Genomic DNA, 16,991 nt, shown 5'->3' with positions numbered 1-16,991 from the left:
CTACACACTGGAGAATATATACCGTAAGCATGCTGTCAAACATCAGCTGTCAGTCTCATCTTACCATGATCTTAGAACTGCAGAGAAGCCTTTTTGGCCTAGTTTTCATGCTTGTCTTTCTGTCTTAATCAGTCTTACTTTTCAAAATTGTTATGACCAATCTTGAAGGATAAAAATTAGAAGACTCACAACATTAGACTTAGCAGTTTATGCAACTGTATAGCCACAGTTTATTGTTTATGTCTTCTAAAGTCACAAAATTAGATCTACAAATGGTAGATGTATTTATATGTGCATGGAGAACCTGAATGATAAAAGTTGAACTCTTTAAATTATATTAGCAACAGTTGCTGGTGGGCTATATCTCTTTTGCTAGCTGGATGAAACATCAACACTTCAAATTAATATTGTTGCGTGAATTATACATCTGGCATTTACTGAATTCTTATCTCATCCAAGCCTTTCCACTAGTTTTTTGGTGTAATATAAATTCGCTATAGCTACGGTTTCAGGGGAGGTTCACCCTGTAAATGATTTTAACAAATATCAAGCTTTTATTGGTCCTCAGTTTTAACACCCCATCGAGCTCAATGAAATGCTCCGTAAAGCACAGGCTTGGAAAGTTTCACTTGTTTCTGACTTAAGGAGCTTTGGAAATCAGCATAAACGTCACCTTGTATGAGGACAGGACGCGAGAGAAAGAAAAATCTTTTGCACGTTTGGTTCTTCAAATCACAGACAGGCTAAACCATACCCATTCTAAACATACCCATGGGCCCCAGCAGGCACATAACTGTAATATATAGAAAAATCATGCATTCAAGCAGTAGATATCGGTGACGTGTCACACAGCTGGCCAGCAGAGCTCTCTCACTACTATCAAACAGATGGTGCCTCATTTTAAACAGACTATTAGAGCTTCATCAGACAATCATCAGACTCACAAATGATCTCTGTTCAGAGCCAGGGATCTCACAGATGAGACTCTACATGGGAGTCCTTTTCTCCACCTGCTGTTATTTCATTAATCACCCTGTACACAGTGTTTGTGACTCTACATCATTCTCCACCGGCTGCAGGCGGAAGAATCCCCCTCTTCTGTGTAATGGGAGAGTCCTGAGAGGGTCATGGAATGTCAATGGAAATCCTGGACGTGATGAGGCCTGATTTCTGAAAATCAGTAACCGTGTGTTGATTCAGCTGCATCTGAATGTGCCCCGACTTCCAATGTGTTTTAGATCTAAATCCTGTAAATATGAATATAAATAGAATTATATTTCGAGACTGACTAGCTGAAACTAACTAGAGTAATAAAGCATTTAACTATAAAAAGGTTGAATGCAATTTAGCTTGAATGCAAGGTAAGTCGCTTTGGATAAAACCATCCGCTAAATGCATAAAAGTAAATGTCAATGTTCAAGTCTGTTTCTCCTTGTCCGCTTCTTTATATGCTACCAATTAAAGTTTTCGAGATTATATTTTTATTTTAATTTTTGTACAGAAGTCCCCTCGTCAAGTTGGCATTTATTTAATCAACGATACAGTAAAAACAGTAACATTGCAAAATATTAATTCAATAAAAAATAAAATAAAAGCCTTTTTCTTTTTTTCTTTTATTTTAAAATGTATTTTATTTCTGTCATTGCAAAGCTGAAATTTCAGCGTCACGTGATCCTACAGAAGCCATTCTTAAGTGTTGATTTGAAACATTTCGTTATGTTTTTATGGAAACTGATATTTCTTTTTCAGAATTCTTTGATGAACGGAACGTTCAAAAGATCAGCATTTATTTAAAATGGAAATCTTTTGTAACATAAATGTCTTCACTGCCACTGCTGATCAGTTCATTTTATCCTTTCTGAACTATTAAACTATTTAAAAGTTTTAAAGATCACAAACTTTTTGAATGGTAGTGTGTGTTGGAAAATGTAATATAATTATGAGCAAATGTGGAACTGAGAGAATATTATACAAGCATATTTGCAACCTCCAAAATAATAAGTTGTTTATTTTATTTTTTAATTAAATGAGTACTGGAGCTGCTGTAACAGGTGATTGTCTGTGGAAGCAGTGGAAATATGGAAAAACTGAATAAATGTACAGATGCTTTGGTTGTTCTTTAAAATAATTTATAAAATAAAACTTGCTCTTCAATGAAGTTGTGTAATATTTTACTAACATTTGGTTTTTCTTCAGGTACGATTGATGTAAGTATTAACACTTATCTCAGAATACACAATTTAAATACACAACACTATTTAAAATTGATTACAGTAAAAAAAATTAAAATAAATAAAAAATCAAATGTTTTGCCTTTTAAAACCTGCAGTGCTCAGTGCTAGTAAAAGCATGCCATCCTTATAGCCCAAATGGGAATAATTGCATTCACTTCAAAGAATGATCTGTAAAGCCTGATCTAATACAGATACAGCGTGTTGAGTTCCCCTCTGAAAGGTCTCCAGGAATGCTGTGTTTGATGGTTGCATATATAGGCTGATGAGGTTTGGTAAAAGCATTCTCTTGATCCTAATCTGACAAATCACCATTGAGTCTCACAGTGAAAGGAGTCCTAATGCCATGCAGGGATAACACTCCCACATTTAGCTGTATTCAGACAGCTCCTCTGAAGTTTCAGACCTGATTTTCAGCGTTATTTCGAGTCGATGACTACTAGATGAGCAGACGAATGTGTTTCTGTCTGATGATGTGCCAGACTGGGGCTCATGGGAACTCATGAGAGAAAATCACCATGCCTGATTTCAATCTCTGGACTTTTAGAGTGGCAGTTCTATTATGAGGTTTGTATGCATGTGTGTAGTTTCTCGTGTGTGTTTTCTTTTAATGCTCTTGACTGCTTATAAAATATACAGTTATGTCTTACAAAAAAAAAAAAAAAAAAAAAAAAAAAAAAACTAATTCAAGCCCAGCCCTACTTTCAGCTATTTCAGACAGATATAGGTCACAAAAGGAAAAAGAAGCTCAACTTCCATTTCATGTTGAATTTAATAAGTACTGGCAAATACCGTATAAGTAAGCCATATGTTGAGTGACTGTGGCACAACTAAAGGCTAAACCGAATGGTACTTTTCCAGGTTTGGATGACCAGTTGTTTTATCTGGGAGTTAGTGTATTAGGAGAAAAGATCCTAATACACAGTTCCTTTTAGGTCAAAGCTAAAGAAAAGAAGTTCTGCTCTCAGAACCTTCGTGGGCTGATTATATGGTCAGACCACATCCACGTACATTATACCACTGTTGCAGTGATAGAAAGCACAGACTGGGACCACATTGGTATGGTAAACTGCTCTGGGATTGAAAAGCTGGAACTAAAGGCTTTGTTGGATAGCAATCGTGAAAATACAGCCATCCAACGAGACACAGCATTTTTCCATAATGTCTGAATGTAATTGGCTCAGAGTTTCTCCACGTCCAATAACCCTTGAGTATATATGAATATACATATGCTAAATCCTACGCTATCCTTGTAGTTTAAGGTGTATTGATCTAGCCAAGGATTAAACAGAATGATACAGAATGTCCTGCCCCAACATCCTATTTCAGTTGGAAATGTGTGAACACAGGGAAGGACATTGTAAAGCCATTTCACATAGTCTATAAAGACTATCTTAAAAGTCTGGAGCTGGTTTTTCATGGCCTAGTGGTCGAACCACCTGGTAATTGTGAGTATGAAGAGGCCCACAGTAAGAATCAGACAAAAACCCAAACATATTTCTATAGTTCTTGACAGTATGGTGGGATTCATGACCTTCCTCACTCATCTTGTTTTTCTGAACAATGTCAACACAGTTCATTTTTCATTGTTGGTAGTAAATGTTTAATTCATAAATGTTTCATTTAATTTTATTGTTTTTAAGCCACGACAGTTACCAATGATTTCTTTGGTAGAATTATTTCTTTTGAAGGCACGTGTACGTACCTCAGTGGGGGTCATTCATATGTCCAGTCCAACTTAAAGCATGTAATGCTGAAGTTCCAGCCAATTGGCGAGTAACTGTTTTCTTTACCGGGAAAGCCAACTTTTACTCTAATTTGGCACTTGATGGCTATTCATTTTGTATTTTGGTTAACAAGTAATGCAGTAGGTCCCTAGCTGTCAAGGGTTCATGGTAAAGGGTTATTGATCTATCCAACAGGAGAATGAGAATAAGAGCAGGGAACCCCATCATCAACATCAATGAATGACTTTGGCTGACATCAGACTGTGTTAGCATATGAATTCTTTGGAGTAGTGTGACACCATCAGCTTCCTCAGACCTGCAGCACAGCCAATGCTTTTCCCTGCCATTTTCATAATGCTTTAAGGTCATTTAAACCACAAGGTTGTCATATATGTCATACATACAGTATATAAATTATGTTGAGAGCTGTCACTTCATCTTATCTAAATCTCTATTAAGTTTTTCTTTTCCACTCAAGAAGTCATTTCCTCAAACCAGACTGACATTAATGGAACAGATTTAACCAAAAAGGAAACTGAATGCACACGTTTGATAAGGAGAAAGACCGAGCATGCTGTTTTTCATTGAGACCATTTCAACCAAGCTGAATGCAAATAACTGAGAATCTATTTATAGGCTTTTAATATAAATGATATTCCGATCACAGGTCTCCCTTTGATTTGTCAGTTATATAATATATAATATAACAATGCTATATATAATATTTAATATACATGGTCTGGTCAAATGAAGTAACAGAATAAACACGTAAGTTACTATTTCTTCCCACTATATGTTTGCATCTTTGAACATTTACAGTATTGTTCAAAATAATAGCAGTACAATGTGACTAACCAGAATAATCAAGGTTTTTCGTATATTCTTTTATTGCTACGTGGCAAACAAGCTACCAGTAGGTTCAGTAGATTGTCAGAAAACAAATGAGACCCAGCATTCATGATATGCACGCTCTTAAGGCTGTGCAAGTGGGCAATTAGTTGAATTAGTTGAAAGGGGTGTGTTCAAAAAAATAGCAGTGTGGCATTCAATCACTGAGGTCATCAATTTTGTGAAGAAACAGGTGTGAATCAGGTGGCCCCTATTTAAGGATGAAGCCAACACTTGTTAAACATGCATTTGAAAGCTGAGGAAAATGGGTCGTTCAAGACATTGTTCAGAAGAACAGCGTACTTTGATTAAAAAGTTGATTAGAGAGGGGAAAACCTATAAAGAGGTGCAAAAAATGATAGGCTGTTCAGCTAAAATGATCTCCAATGCCTTAAAATGGAGAGCAAAACCAGAGAGACGTGGAAGAAAACGGAAGACAACCATCAAAATGGATAGAAGAATAACCAGAATGGCAAAGGCTCAGCCAATGATCACCTCCAGGATGATCAAAGACAGTCTGGAGTTACCTGTAAGTACTGTGACAGTTAGAAGACGTCTGTGTGAAGCTAATCTATTTTCAAGAATCCCCCGCAAAGTCCCTCTGTTAAAAAAAAGGCATGTGCAGAAGAGGTTACAATTTGCCAAAGAACACATCAACTGGCCTAAAGAGAAATGGAGGAACATTTTGTGGACTGATGAGAGTAAAATTGTTCTTTTTGGGTCCAAGGGCCACAGGCAGTTTGTGAGACGACCCCCAAACTCTGAATTCAAGCCACAGTACACAGTGAAGACAGTGAAGCATGGAGGTGCAAGCATCATGATATGGGCATGTTTCTCCTACTATGGTGTTGGGCCTATTTATCGCATACCAGGGATCATGGATCAGTTTGCATATGTTAAAATACTTGAAGAGGTCATGTTGCCCTATGCTGAAGAGGACATGCCCTTGAAATGGTTGTTTCAACAAGACAATGACCCAAAACACACTAGTAAACGGGCAAAGTCTTGGTTCCAAACCAACAAAATTAATGTTATGGAGTGGCCAGCCCAATCTCCAGACCTTAATCCAATTGAGAACTTGTGGGGTGATATCAAAAATGCTGTTTCTGAAGCAAAACCAAGAAATGTGAATGAATTGTGGAATGTTGTTAAAGAATCATGGAGTGGAATAACAGCTGAGAGGTGCCACAAGTTGGTTGACTCCATGCCACACAGATGTCAAGCAGTTTTAAAAAACTGTGGTCATACAACTAAATATTAGTTTAGTGATTCACAGGATTGCTAAATCCCAGAAAAAAAAAAAAATGTTTGTACAAAATAGTTTTGAGTTTGTACAGTCAAAGGTAGACACTGCTATTTTTTTGAACACACCCCTTTCAACTAATTGCCCAATTGCACAGCCTTAAGAGCGTGCATATCATGAATGCTGGGTCTTGTTTGTTTTCTGACAATCTACTGAACCTACCGGTAACTTGTTTGCCACGTAGCAATAAAAAATATACTAAAAACCTTCATTATTCTGGTTAGTCACATTGTACTGCTATTATTTTGAACAATACTGTATAGTGTTGTCAAAAGCACAGTACTTGGTACCAATTTTGAAATGAACTGTTAACTGTTTAATAAAATGTCCAAAATGTTTTGCTTTCATACCTAAATTTGTACAGAGACGAGTTACATTTACTGCCATTCGTACTCACCACTGAAATGTTGGTATTGTGACAAAAGTAGTACTGCTTTGTAATAGTGATATTTTTTTTTTAACTTTTTTTTTTGACAACCACAAGGTGCTGTCAAGCTCAAGATCCTTCCTCTTTCTCATCAGGTTTTCTCTGGATTTTTTTCTGAGGAAAGAGGTACAGTAGAGTTTGCTAACATCATATACTAAATTCTGAAACATATCGAACAGTCCTTAGAAACAATGCACAATATTTAATGCACAATTCATGGTCTGGAAGGGTTTCAGTTGTGGCTGGTATCACAAATCCCTCATAGTTTTCTGCCCACTGCTAAACAGAAAACATATTTCATAATCTAGTCAGTTTCTGGGGGGAAATTTACTTTTTGAGTATCTTGTTTCATTTCGAAGTATGCAAAATCTTATGGAAGTTAAATTGAAATTGCTAATGACGTTTTATGATGACCTTAAAAGAAGCTAAAGCAGTGACACTCCCCAGGTTTAGAGGAGCTTGCTATAAGGTTATATTTTTAATTACATTATATACATCATACATTTACACTTCATATAAGCGGTGAGAACCTTGTCATGAATAGCTCAATCATATTTTTACCACTGTGAGATCAATAAACATCTACTAAAAAGCAAATAAAAAAGACATGCAAACAGACAAAAAGACAAAATAAAGGCATAATGAAACATCTATAAAAATATCTGTCATGTAGACTGATCTACAATCCACTTAGACACATAATCTTTTGACTATTTTATACAGAAAGTGCTGCATACAGTACTTTAATAAAGTGTTTAAATTACAGTTAATAAGCAAATATCACATCGTAGGTCACCTGATGGCCATTGTCCCATGCATATAGCATACGTTCCTTAGGATTGTAGTCGATTTGTGTGGTGTAGGTGTAGTTGTTTACAAAAGGGAGGCGGGGAATCATCTGGGTGTGTGTATGCGTGTCGAATGCATAGGAAATATTGGCCTGCGTGTGCTGGAAACTGTCGACGGCGTACAGAACGCCACAGATGATGAAGCAGTTTCCGTAGTAGTTCCTCCTCAGGCCCGTCCTCCAGCTCTCCTCTTTCTGTAAGTCAGAAGGTCGGAGCTTGCTCAGGATGATCACTTCCTGGTGAAACCCCTCTTCATCCAGAGCTGGGTACACTAACCATAACCCGCTCTCATCCACACCAAAATCAAAGTCTGAACGTCCTCCCCAACTCCAGGGAGCATCCTCCTCCTCTAATACTGCGTCATGAAGGGTGCTCCAAGCTGCTACATAACGGAGACGAAGATCAAACCTGATTATATCACGAGAAAAGGCTCTATTGTAAAAGAAAGAGCCACCGTAGACCACATGGCCAGTGCCAATCCAGTTGTAGGGGAGTTTGTAGGAGTTGCTAAACTGCCCTGAGAGAGAAAGAAGAGAAAAAAATGTCACGATGCTCCTGCAAGGGACCTCCTTCATGAAATATAAAAGCAGCTGTATATTTGCAAGTATAAAGACTCATTCATGGTATGTGAGAAAAATAAGTATGACATCATTGCATATTGTTTTATGAGAAACATCTTTAATTGAGAAAAATTTAAATAAGATATAGTTTTTTCCATACAAGACTACACAACCAATTAAAAGTTTGGGATCTGTAAGAATTTGTAATGTTTTTGAAAGAAGTGTCTTATGCTCACCAAGACTACACATTTGATCTAAACTACAATAAAATACGTTTTTAAAATAAATAAAACTGTTTTAGAATTTAGAAAGAATTTTCAATTTGAATAAATTCTGAAATGTAATTTATTTCTGTGATTGCAAATCACTCCGATCTTCAATAAAAATTAAATAAAAGTTATGCATTTAGCAGACGCTTTTATCCAAAGTGACTTACAGTGCATTCAGGCTAACATTTTTTTACCTAACATGCGTTCCCTGTGAATTGAACCCACAACCACAACACAATGCTCCACCACTAAGCCACAGGAACACTGTCAATGTCACATGACACTTCATATTCTCTTGGAAACTGTGAAACATTTTTTCAGCATTGTTCGATGAACAGCATTTATTTGAAATAGAAATGTTTTGTAACATTGTAAATTGCTTTACTGTCGCTTTTAATCAATTCAATGTGTCCATGCTGAATAAATGTATTGATTTCTTAAAAAAAAAAAAAAGCATATACACTGAATGGCAGTTATTATAATTATTTGTTACTATTATTAAAATAAAGCAGTATCGATTTTAATGTTACACGTACCTCGTTTAAAGGAGTCCATATCACGGAATTCCAGAAGCTGTTTTCCATAGTAGTAGTCAGTCACATAAATAACTTTTCCATTGCCCTTTGGGTCTTTCATCCATGCACCTTCATTTTTGCCATATGTGTTGTGTGTAACAGGATCAGCAATGCTTGCTAATGTGTCCTTGCAGATCCCTGTAAACAACCAAACCAGAGAGGAAGCATCTATATACCACGGCCCCTCTAAACTCGAAGTTTACTTTCTTCTAAACTTGATGTGGAATCAAGCTTACCTTGTTCTTTGGTCTTCTTTGGAGGTTGTGTGCTTACTTGAGTTGTAGCTTCATCCCAGGTAAGTTTGGACTTCTTTGCAGGTGCTGTGACACTGGCCAGCTGTGGCACTGCAAGAGGAGTCGAGGATGCTGCTTTGGTGCTTGGTGACTTTATGGTAGTTAAAGGGATTGAGGTTGGCAGGGTTGTCCTTGTTGTAGTAATTGTGCTTGACTTCTCAGCTTTTCCAGTCTCTTCTTCAGTTTGTCTTGTTAGATTTGGCATGATTGCAGCAGTAGGGTCTCCATTCTGTGTGTTGAGGGTCGTTGACGGTGTCTGGGTCACTGTCGCAGAGGTTCCAGGTCTAGTAACAGATGCAGGCAGCTCTTGCTTATGGAGCTGGTCTTCAATGATTAAATCCACAGAGCCATCGCCTCTCACAACCTCATGTGTTGCTGTGGCTAATGAGAGAACAAACACAAAATGCTTAGTTTAACTTCAGCCTACTCTTGTTTGTACAGTTTCACCTATAACCTGAAAAAAAAATGCTGTTGACAATATTACAGAAATCTACATTCTTTAAATTCATATTTTTATTTAGCCAAAACACATTAAATTGATCAAAAGTGGCAGTAAAACATTTGCTATGTTTCAAAGGATTCCTTAAAAAAAAATACTACTTTCTATTCATCAGTTTCAACTAAAATATTGAGCAGCACAATGGTTTTCAACATTAAAAAAACCCCCAGAAAAAACAAGAAATGTCTCTTGAGCACCAAATTAGCAATGATTTCTTAAAGAGTGTGACACCAAAGACTAGTATTTTTTAGACTAGTATATTTTTTCCAAAAATAGTAATATTTTTTTATCAAATAATTGTATACTTGCTGAGGATATTAGACTCCTTTCAAAAATATTTAAATACAGTAATGCATTTATATGAAATAATACATTAATATTAATATTTAACAACAAATTTGAAATGTACTTTTGACTATAAACGAATAGTTGTTTATTGTATACAGAAATGTGATTTTCATTTACAGTGCATTATGGGAATGTAGTTCATTTAAGTAAATGTCGTGATAACACCCCCCACCCACATTTTCATATGACTATTTTTTCTTAAATCAATCTTTATTTTAAATCAAATATTGCGGGTTTTTTTAATCCCTATAGATTCAATAAATGGGGAAAATACTTCTGGAACCAAGGTTGCTGCGAAAATAATAAGGGTGGTCACTGTGTAATGATAATAAGTGATATTAACTTGCATTTGGCTTCTCAACATTTTTCGTACTAAACCTTAACCCTAAACATGAGAACATGTTGTTGATCCTTCTCAGTATTTTTCTCAGTTGACATCCCATAAGAGCTGCAACCACAAAAGTTGCAATTCTAGTGATTATTCCATTAAAACGAGCTGTTGGACACTCACTATGCTCTTCCCATTCACTGTCCTCCATTGTGTTGGCCTTGTAGAAGGTCATGCTTTTGATGGTCATGCCATTGGGACCTGCTTTGGTCTTTGCTGGTTTATGCTTCTCCTCCTGCCCCTCAGAGTTGCTTCGCTTCAGCACAGGTTTGCTGGAGCCCTGACTCCCAACAAACTTCTCCTCGTATTTCCTCTGGCCAGGAAGAAACACAAATGCATGTGATTAACCCGAGTCAAATTACTGTATCAAATAAGAAGCATTAATTGTCTCTTTCTAAAATCGCCCAGTTTGTGGCTGCATAAATGTCCTGAATGAGATGAAGGGAAATTTGTGGTGTATTAATGACTTGAGCATGTTGTGGGAAAGTTGCATGGCTTTGTTGCCTATTTCTTCCAGACTCTCTGGAATAGTAAATCTGACCACTGTTTCCACTGGGGAAAGTTTGGTACTGGGGGTAATGTAGATGACATTTGCAGCATGTATTTGTGCATATATTTCGGCAGTTGTCATCTGTGAAGTGAGACTAATATGAGCCTATAAAGGCCTTTCTAATGGTCTGAGTTAGTGTGTGCTGTATCTGTACCTCAGTGTGAGCAAAAGCAGCTGCCGCATTCTTCTGCAGTGAGGGCTCCAGCACGCTGAGACGTTTCTTCTTCTCTTCCCGTTGGTTGGAGCGAGGCCCCTTCCCTTGCACTTTTTCACCTTTCACGCTCACTTTGTCTTTTGTGGGGTTTCCTGAAAAAGACTGTAAGGAGAATGTAAACACAGTGGAGGTCCATGGGTGGCAGTTCCACCCAACCACCTGAATTCAATTCCACTTTGTCCAATGGCAACATTTGAAAGCAGACAGCGATTTCTGTTGCCTTGGTAATACTAAATAGTGTATAGAAAGCACTTTATATATATTTTTATATATACCATGACTGGATTGGTCTTCCTGTGATGTTGCTTATGTGGAAAAGGAGGCTCTGAATTAAACCAAATTATATTGTGTCAAAAAGTGTGGGTATACACACTCTTAATCAAAAATTAAGCTTCCAAAAGAGATTTATTTTACTGATTGATTGATTAAAGAACCATTTTGGGTTTTTTAACTTTTTGTGAACAAATGCTAAAAGAACCATTTTTTTCTTAGTGTGAGCAACATAAAAAAAGACCTTTAATGCAATATATTCATGGGTAATGGAACCATGGATGGCAATGAAGAGCCTTTATTTTTTTAAAGTGTATATATATATATATATATACACCGTATGTGTGTGTGTGTGTGTGTGTGTGTGTGTGTACATTTATAAATGAAATGTACTATATATTCTTATAAGCATTAGATAAGACATAACTCAGAACCACTGTTTATAGTTCACAAATATTTATACATGCTAACATTTCTGAAAACAAGTTTTAATATTGCACTCACTTTCTCTATATTATCAACCCGTTCCAGAAGCTTTGTTGTGACGGAGTGAAGCTTTAACAAGTCCATCCCATAAAATGCTCCCTCTAGCAGGTCCATTATGGTCGAGAGCTGAACCATCAAGATATAAATAAATCAATATGATCAAGTATCTTCTATCAACATCAGTGCATGAATCTGGTCTCTGTCTCCCCATGAGCCCTGAGTTCAAAACTCTTTACCTTCACATCATCCCGTCCGGCCTCTTGCAGCTTCTTAAACCTGAAGTCTCCCTCACAGGGATTTAGGGCAGAGGGAGGGGCGATGCAGGCACACTTCTTACAGCTGGGTCCTGCAGTGACTGTCTCCACTGTGTAGAAGTCCTCAGCCCTGGCATGGCCCTCTTCAATGCGCTTGCATGAGCTCCTGCTTAGAGGCTTTACTACACACTTACACTGACAGCCTGAGCCCTCAGACAGAGTCTTAACTTTATCATAGTCCCCAATGAGCTATTGGAGGAAATAATGACAGTGAATAATGCAATCATATATACAGTACAGACCAAAAGTTTGGATACAGCTTCTCATACAAAGAGTTTTCTTTATTTTCATGACTATGAAAATTGTAGAGTCACACTGAAGGCATCAAGGGCTATTTGACCAAGAAGGAGAGTGATGAGATGACCTGGCCTCCACAGTCACCGGACCTGAACCCAGTCGAGATGGTTTAGGGGTGAGCTGGACCGCAGACAGAAGGCAAAAGGGCCAACAAGTGCTAAGCATCTCTCGGGGAACTCCTTCAAGACTGTTGGAAAACCATTTCAGGTGACTACCTCTTGAAGCTCATCAAGAGAATCCCAAGAGTGTGCAAAGCAGTAATCAAAGCAAAAGGTGGCTACTTTGAAGAACCTAGAATATGACATATTTTCACTTGTTCCACACTTTTTTGTTATGTATATAATTCCATATATAATTCCACATGTGTTAATTCTTATTTTGATGCCTTCAGTGCGAATCTACAATTTTCATAGTCATGAAAATAAAGAAAACTCTTTGAATGAGAAGGTGTGTCCAAACTTTTGGTCTGTACTAATATATATATATATATATATATATATATAAAAAGATCAACCCTAATTAAAGTTTAAAATAGTGCTTTTAAAATAGGCTTATAGCTACTATTAGATTTACATACGTATTTTACTACTTTTTTTTTGTCAAAACCCACTTAAATAACTTAAATAGTCTATTACATATAAATTTAAATAATTTAAATAATCGAACACGTTATTATTATCATTATTTCTACATTTTTTAACGTTTTTTGGTCAGAAATCACTATATATATAATTTAGTATTTACATAAATTAATAATAATAATAATGCAAAATACACTCTCACACTGACTATCCTATGTTCATGTAATCATCATTTAATTTTTGATCAAGAAGAATTACCTGTGTTAAGATGTTTTCTTGATTGTCCATTTCGTCTTCTAGAGTTGAACGGCTGTCTATATCGTCAGCAGTCTGTTGCTCCATCAGATTGGCTCGTGTCAAACAAAATGCGCCCCAGCAAAAAATTAAAAACAATAATTCCATCATGCAAATCGATCAGACAAGAAGAGTTGCTAATTTTTAGTAAGTTAACGTGGAGTCTTTTGTTTTCTTCGCAGACAAAAATGCAGTTAGGCTGCTCTTTATGAAACCTATGTACTTCGAAATATCAATCAATAGTCAATTCATTCATTAATATGTAAAGTGTCCCTGATGACGTCAAAAAGGTCCTAAGTTTGGTGAAAGCAGTTGCTTATGGTTTCTACAGACGGAAAGAAGACCTGCGTGTTGGATTGCCGGTGATGATTGGATATTTGAAAGGTTTGCTGCAAGTCGATGGGGAGGAACCTAAAAACAGGGAGGAGTTCTGCCATTAGATCAATGACAAACCCATGCTTTACTGCTCCACAATAAATAAATGTGGTACAAAGATTACAAAATTATTTAATAATAATAATAATAATAATAATAATAATAATAATAATAATAATCATAATAATCATAATAATAATTATTATTAATAATAATAAAACCACACAGGTAATGTAAACATAAAATACCATGTTCATACAAAGTATTCAAAATCATTATGGCAACATGTCTTATGAAAAAAATATTTTAGATCAATTCAGTAGTTATAGTATAAAACAAACAAACACAAACAAACTCTATTTTAGAAAGACATCATGATTGACTGAATAAACTCTCATAACACCTAAGAAGCTTCCTCTGAAGTAGAGCTTTTACGCCATCTACTGACAATTTAATTAATTGCAGGTCTTCAAATGCCCTTTTCCACTCCACTGAAGAATGTAAGACATATGTACTTTTCTTCGTACATCACAAGCAAATCAGTGGCGAAATGATTATATTCTAGCTGTAATTGATGTAATTGAGATGACACTCGGCTAATGTCTCTAACTTGTATAACAGGACCCCCGCAATGGCCAGATACACAATATAATAAGGGAAAATAAAAATAAAATAAAATAAAATAAATAAATAATGTTCCAAATATTAAGAAAACATTAATTTGTTGAACTTATGAAAAATAAATAATTATTATTATTAACCTTTTTTTTCTTCAGTGAAACTGTATGATTTTAATAACCATTGGTGTTGGTCATGGTGGTATTTTTCGAAGAGACTCATAAGATGAAGGCATTAAGAGATATGCTTATGTTACATGTGTTATTCAACATCCTTGCTACCTGTGTAAAACTGGATATGCAACTAACTCTCTCTCTCTCTCTCTCTCTCTCACTCACCCATTCATATCTCATGTACACATGCTCTCTCTACTGCATAAGAACACTTAAATTAGGGGGGCACAGACTGTCCTAAATCTCAAAGTGAACTGTCCTGGATTACCAAAAGCAAACGCTTTTTCTTTTTTCAGTTTTTAGATTTGTTTTAAGCAGAAACAATCTTACCAAAACAGTATGATTAGTTAGTACTGATTACCTGAGCATAATAATAATAAACTAAATCAATAAATAGCTGGATGTCTGTTACAGTAGGTCACAAATAATAAACCACAATATATGTACTTTACAATGAATTTTGAAAAGAATACACTTTCTGGTTGTCAAAATGTATAGTACATCAGTGGATATACTGTATGTACTCTTCTAAGATGCCTGTAACCTGAGGCAAACTGACTTTTAGCTAAAAGTCACTGCAGATATTTCTAAAAATAGGAACTAAGAAGATTGTCCTGAGAAAAGTTGTAGTATTTTGATTGATTAATTTATTTTGTATCTAATGCACAAAACACTCCATAGTGTCCAAATACAATTTTAAGGTCACTGTAGAGTCATTCTTAATGCCAAATATGTAAAGAGGTTCATCCTCTATTGATGGGGTAGTCTGTGTGTTTCATTTCTAATTCTGCTTCCATTACAAAAGCATGTAAACTCCTTACACTGTACAGGATTGCTTCATGATGGAACATATGTAAACATATTCATCCAATCCTGTCATAACTGTCGAACATAATGATGGTGTCATGGATTTTGAGGTGTCCTGGGTACTCTAAAATACCTGACAGATAGCTCTTTGTAATTGTATGATTACATTTTATGTAATCATAAAAAGTCTATTGTGTAGGTACAATGCCCTTCAGCAGTGTGAAGCTTTTCTTGACACTGACTCGCACCTACAAGTATGTTGTCATAGGTCTTTAATAAAAAGCTATGGTTTTCATCACAGGTGTCTATTGTTTCATATATCAGGTATCAGCAATAGCCTGGCATTGTTCCAGCGTGGAGGTTTCATCCTGTACAGTATTGTTCAAAATAATAGCAGTACAATGTGACTAACCAGAATAATCAAGGTTTTTCGTATATTTTTTATTGCTACGTGGCAAACAAGTTACCAGTAGGTTCAGTAGATTCTCAGAAAACAAATGAGACCCAGCATTCATGATATGCACGCTCTTAAGGCTGTGCAATTGGGCAATTAGTTGAAAGGGGTGTGTTCAAAAAAATAGCAGTGTCTACCTTTGACTGTACAAACTCAAAACTATTTTGTACAAACATTTTTTTTCTGGGATTTAGCAATCCTGTGAATCACTAAACTAATATTTAGTTGTATGACCACAGTTTTTTAAAATTGCTTGACATCTGTGTGGCATGGAGTCAACCAACTTGTGGCACCTCTCAGCTGTTATTCCACTCCATGATTCTTTAACAACATTCCACAATTCATTCACATTTCTTGGTTTTGCTTCAGAAACAGCATTTTTGATATCACCCCACAAGTTCTCAATTGGATTAAGGTCTGGAGATTGGGCTGGCCACTCCATAACATTAATTTTGTTGGTTTGGAACCAAGACTTTGCCCGTTTACTAGTGTGTTTTGGGTCATTGTCTTGTTGAAACAACCATTTCAAGGGCATGTCCTCTTCAGCATAGGGCAACATGACCTCTTCAAGTATTTTAACATATGCAAACTGATCCATGATCCCTGGTATGCGATAAATAGGCCCAACACCATAGTAGGAGAAACATGCCCATATCATGATGCTTGCACCTCCATGCTTCACTGTCTTCACTGTGTACTGTGGCTTGAATTCAGAGTTTGGGGGTCGTCTCACAAACTGTCTGTGGCCCTTGGACCCAAAAAGAACAATTTTACTCTCATCAGTCCACAAAATGTTCCTCCATTTCTCTTTAGGCCAGTTGATGTGTTCTTTGGCAAATTGTAACCTCTTCTGCACATGCCTTTTTTTTAACAGAGGGACTTTGCGGGGGATTCTTGAAAATAGATTAGCTTCACACAGACGTCTTCTAACTGTCACAGTACTTACAGGTAACTCCAGACTGTCTTTGATCATCCTGGAGGTGATCATTGGCTGAGCCTTTGCCATTCTGGTTATTCTTCTATCCATTTTGATGGTTGTCTTCCGTTTTCTTCCACGTCTCTCTGGTTTTGCTCTCCATTTTAAGGCATTGGAGATCATTTTAGCTGAACAGCCTATCATTTTTTGCACCTCTTTATAGGTTTTCCCCTCTCTAATCAAGTTTTTAATCAAAGTACGCTGTTCTTCTGAACAATGTCTTGAA

At 36.4% G+C, this 16,991-nt stretch overlaps 1 protein-coding gene across 1 annotated transcript; it reads right to left on the bottom strand.

The window, feature by feature from the left end:
- Nucleotides 1-6,452: 6,452 nt before the first annotated feature.
- Nucleotides 6,453-13,767, bottom strand: LOC128027345 (olfactomedin-like protein 2B). The gene is made up of 8 exons (XM_052614888.1): nucleotides 13,327-13,767; nucleotides 12,113-12,379; nucleotides 11,895-12,002; nucleotides 11,061-11,222; nucleotides 10,480-10,669; nucleotides 9,065-9,502; nucleotides 8,790-8,966; nucleotides 6,453-7,941 (listed from the first exon to the last, which is right to left on the bottom strand). Exons 1-8 carry the CDS (start codon nucleotides 13,471-13,473, stop codon nucleotides 7,343-7,345), a joined length of 2,088 nt encoding a protein of 695 aa, XP_052470848.1. The 5' UTR covers nucleotides 13,474-13,767; the 3' UTR covers nucleotides 6,453-7,342.
- Between the last annotated feature and the right edge of the window lie 3,224 nt (nucleotides 13,768-16,991).

Source organism: Carassius gibelio, chromosome A2, assembly GCF_023724105.1.
Source record: "Carassius gibelio isolate Cgi1373 ecotype wild population from Czech Republic chromosome A2, carGib1.2-hapl.c, whole genome shotgun sequence".
NCBI lineage: Eukaryota > Metazoa > Chordata > Actinopteri > Cypriniformes > Cyprinidae > Carassius > Carassius gibelio.
The sequence above is the reverse complement of the archived record's forward strand: the minus strand, read 5'-3'. Positions and strand labels throughout refer to the sequence as shown.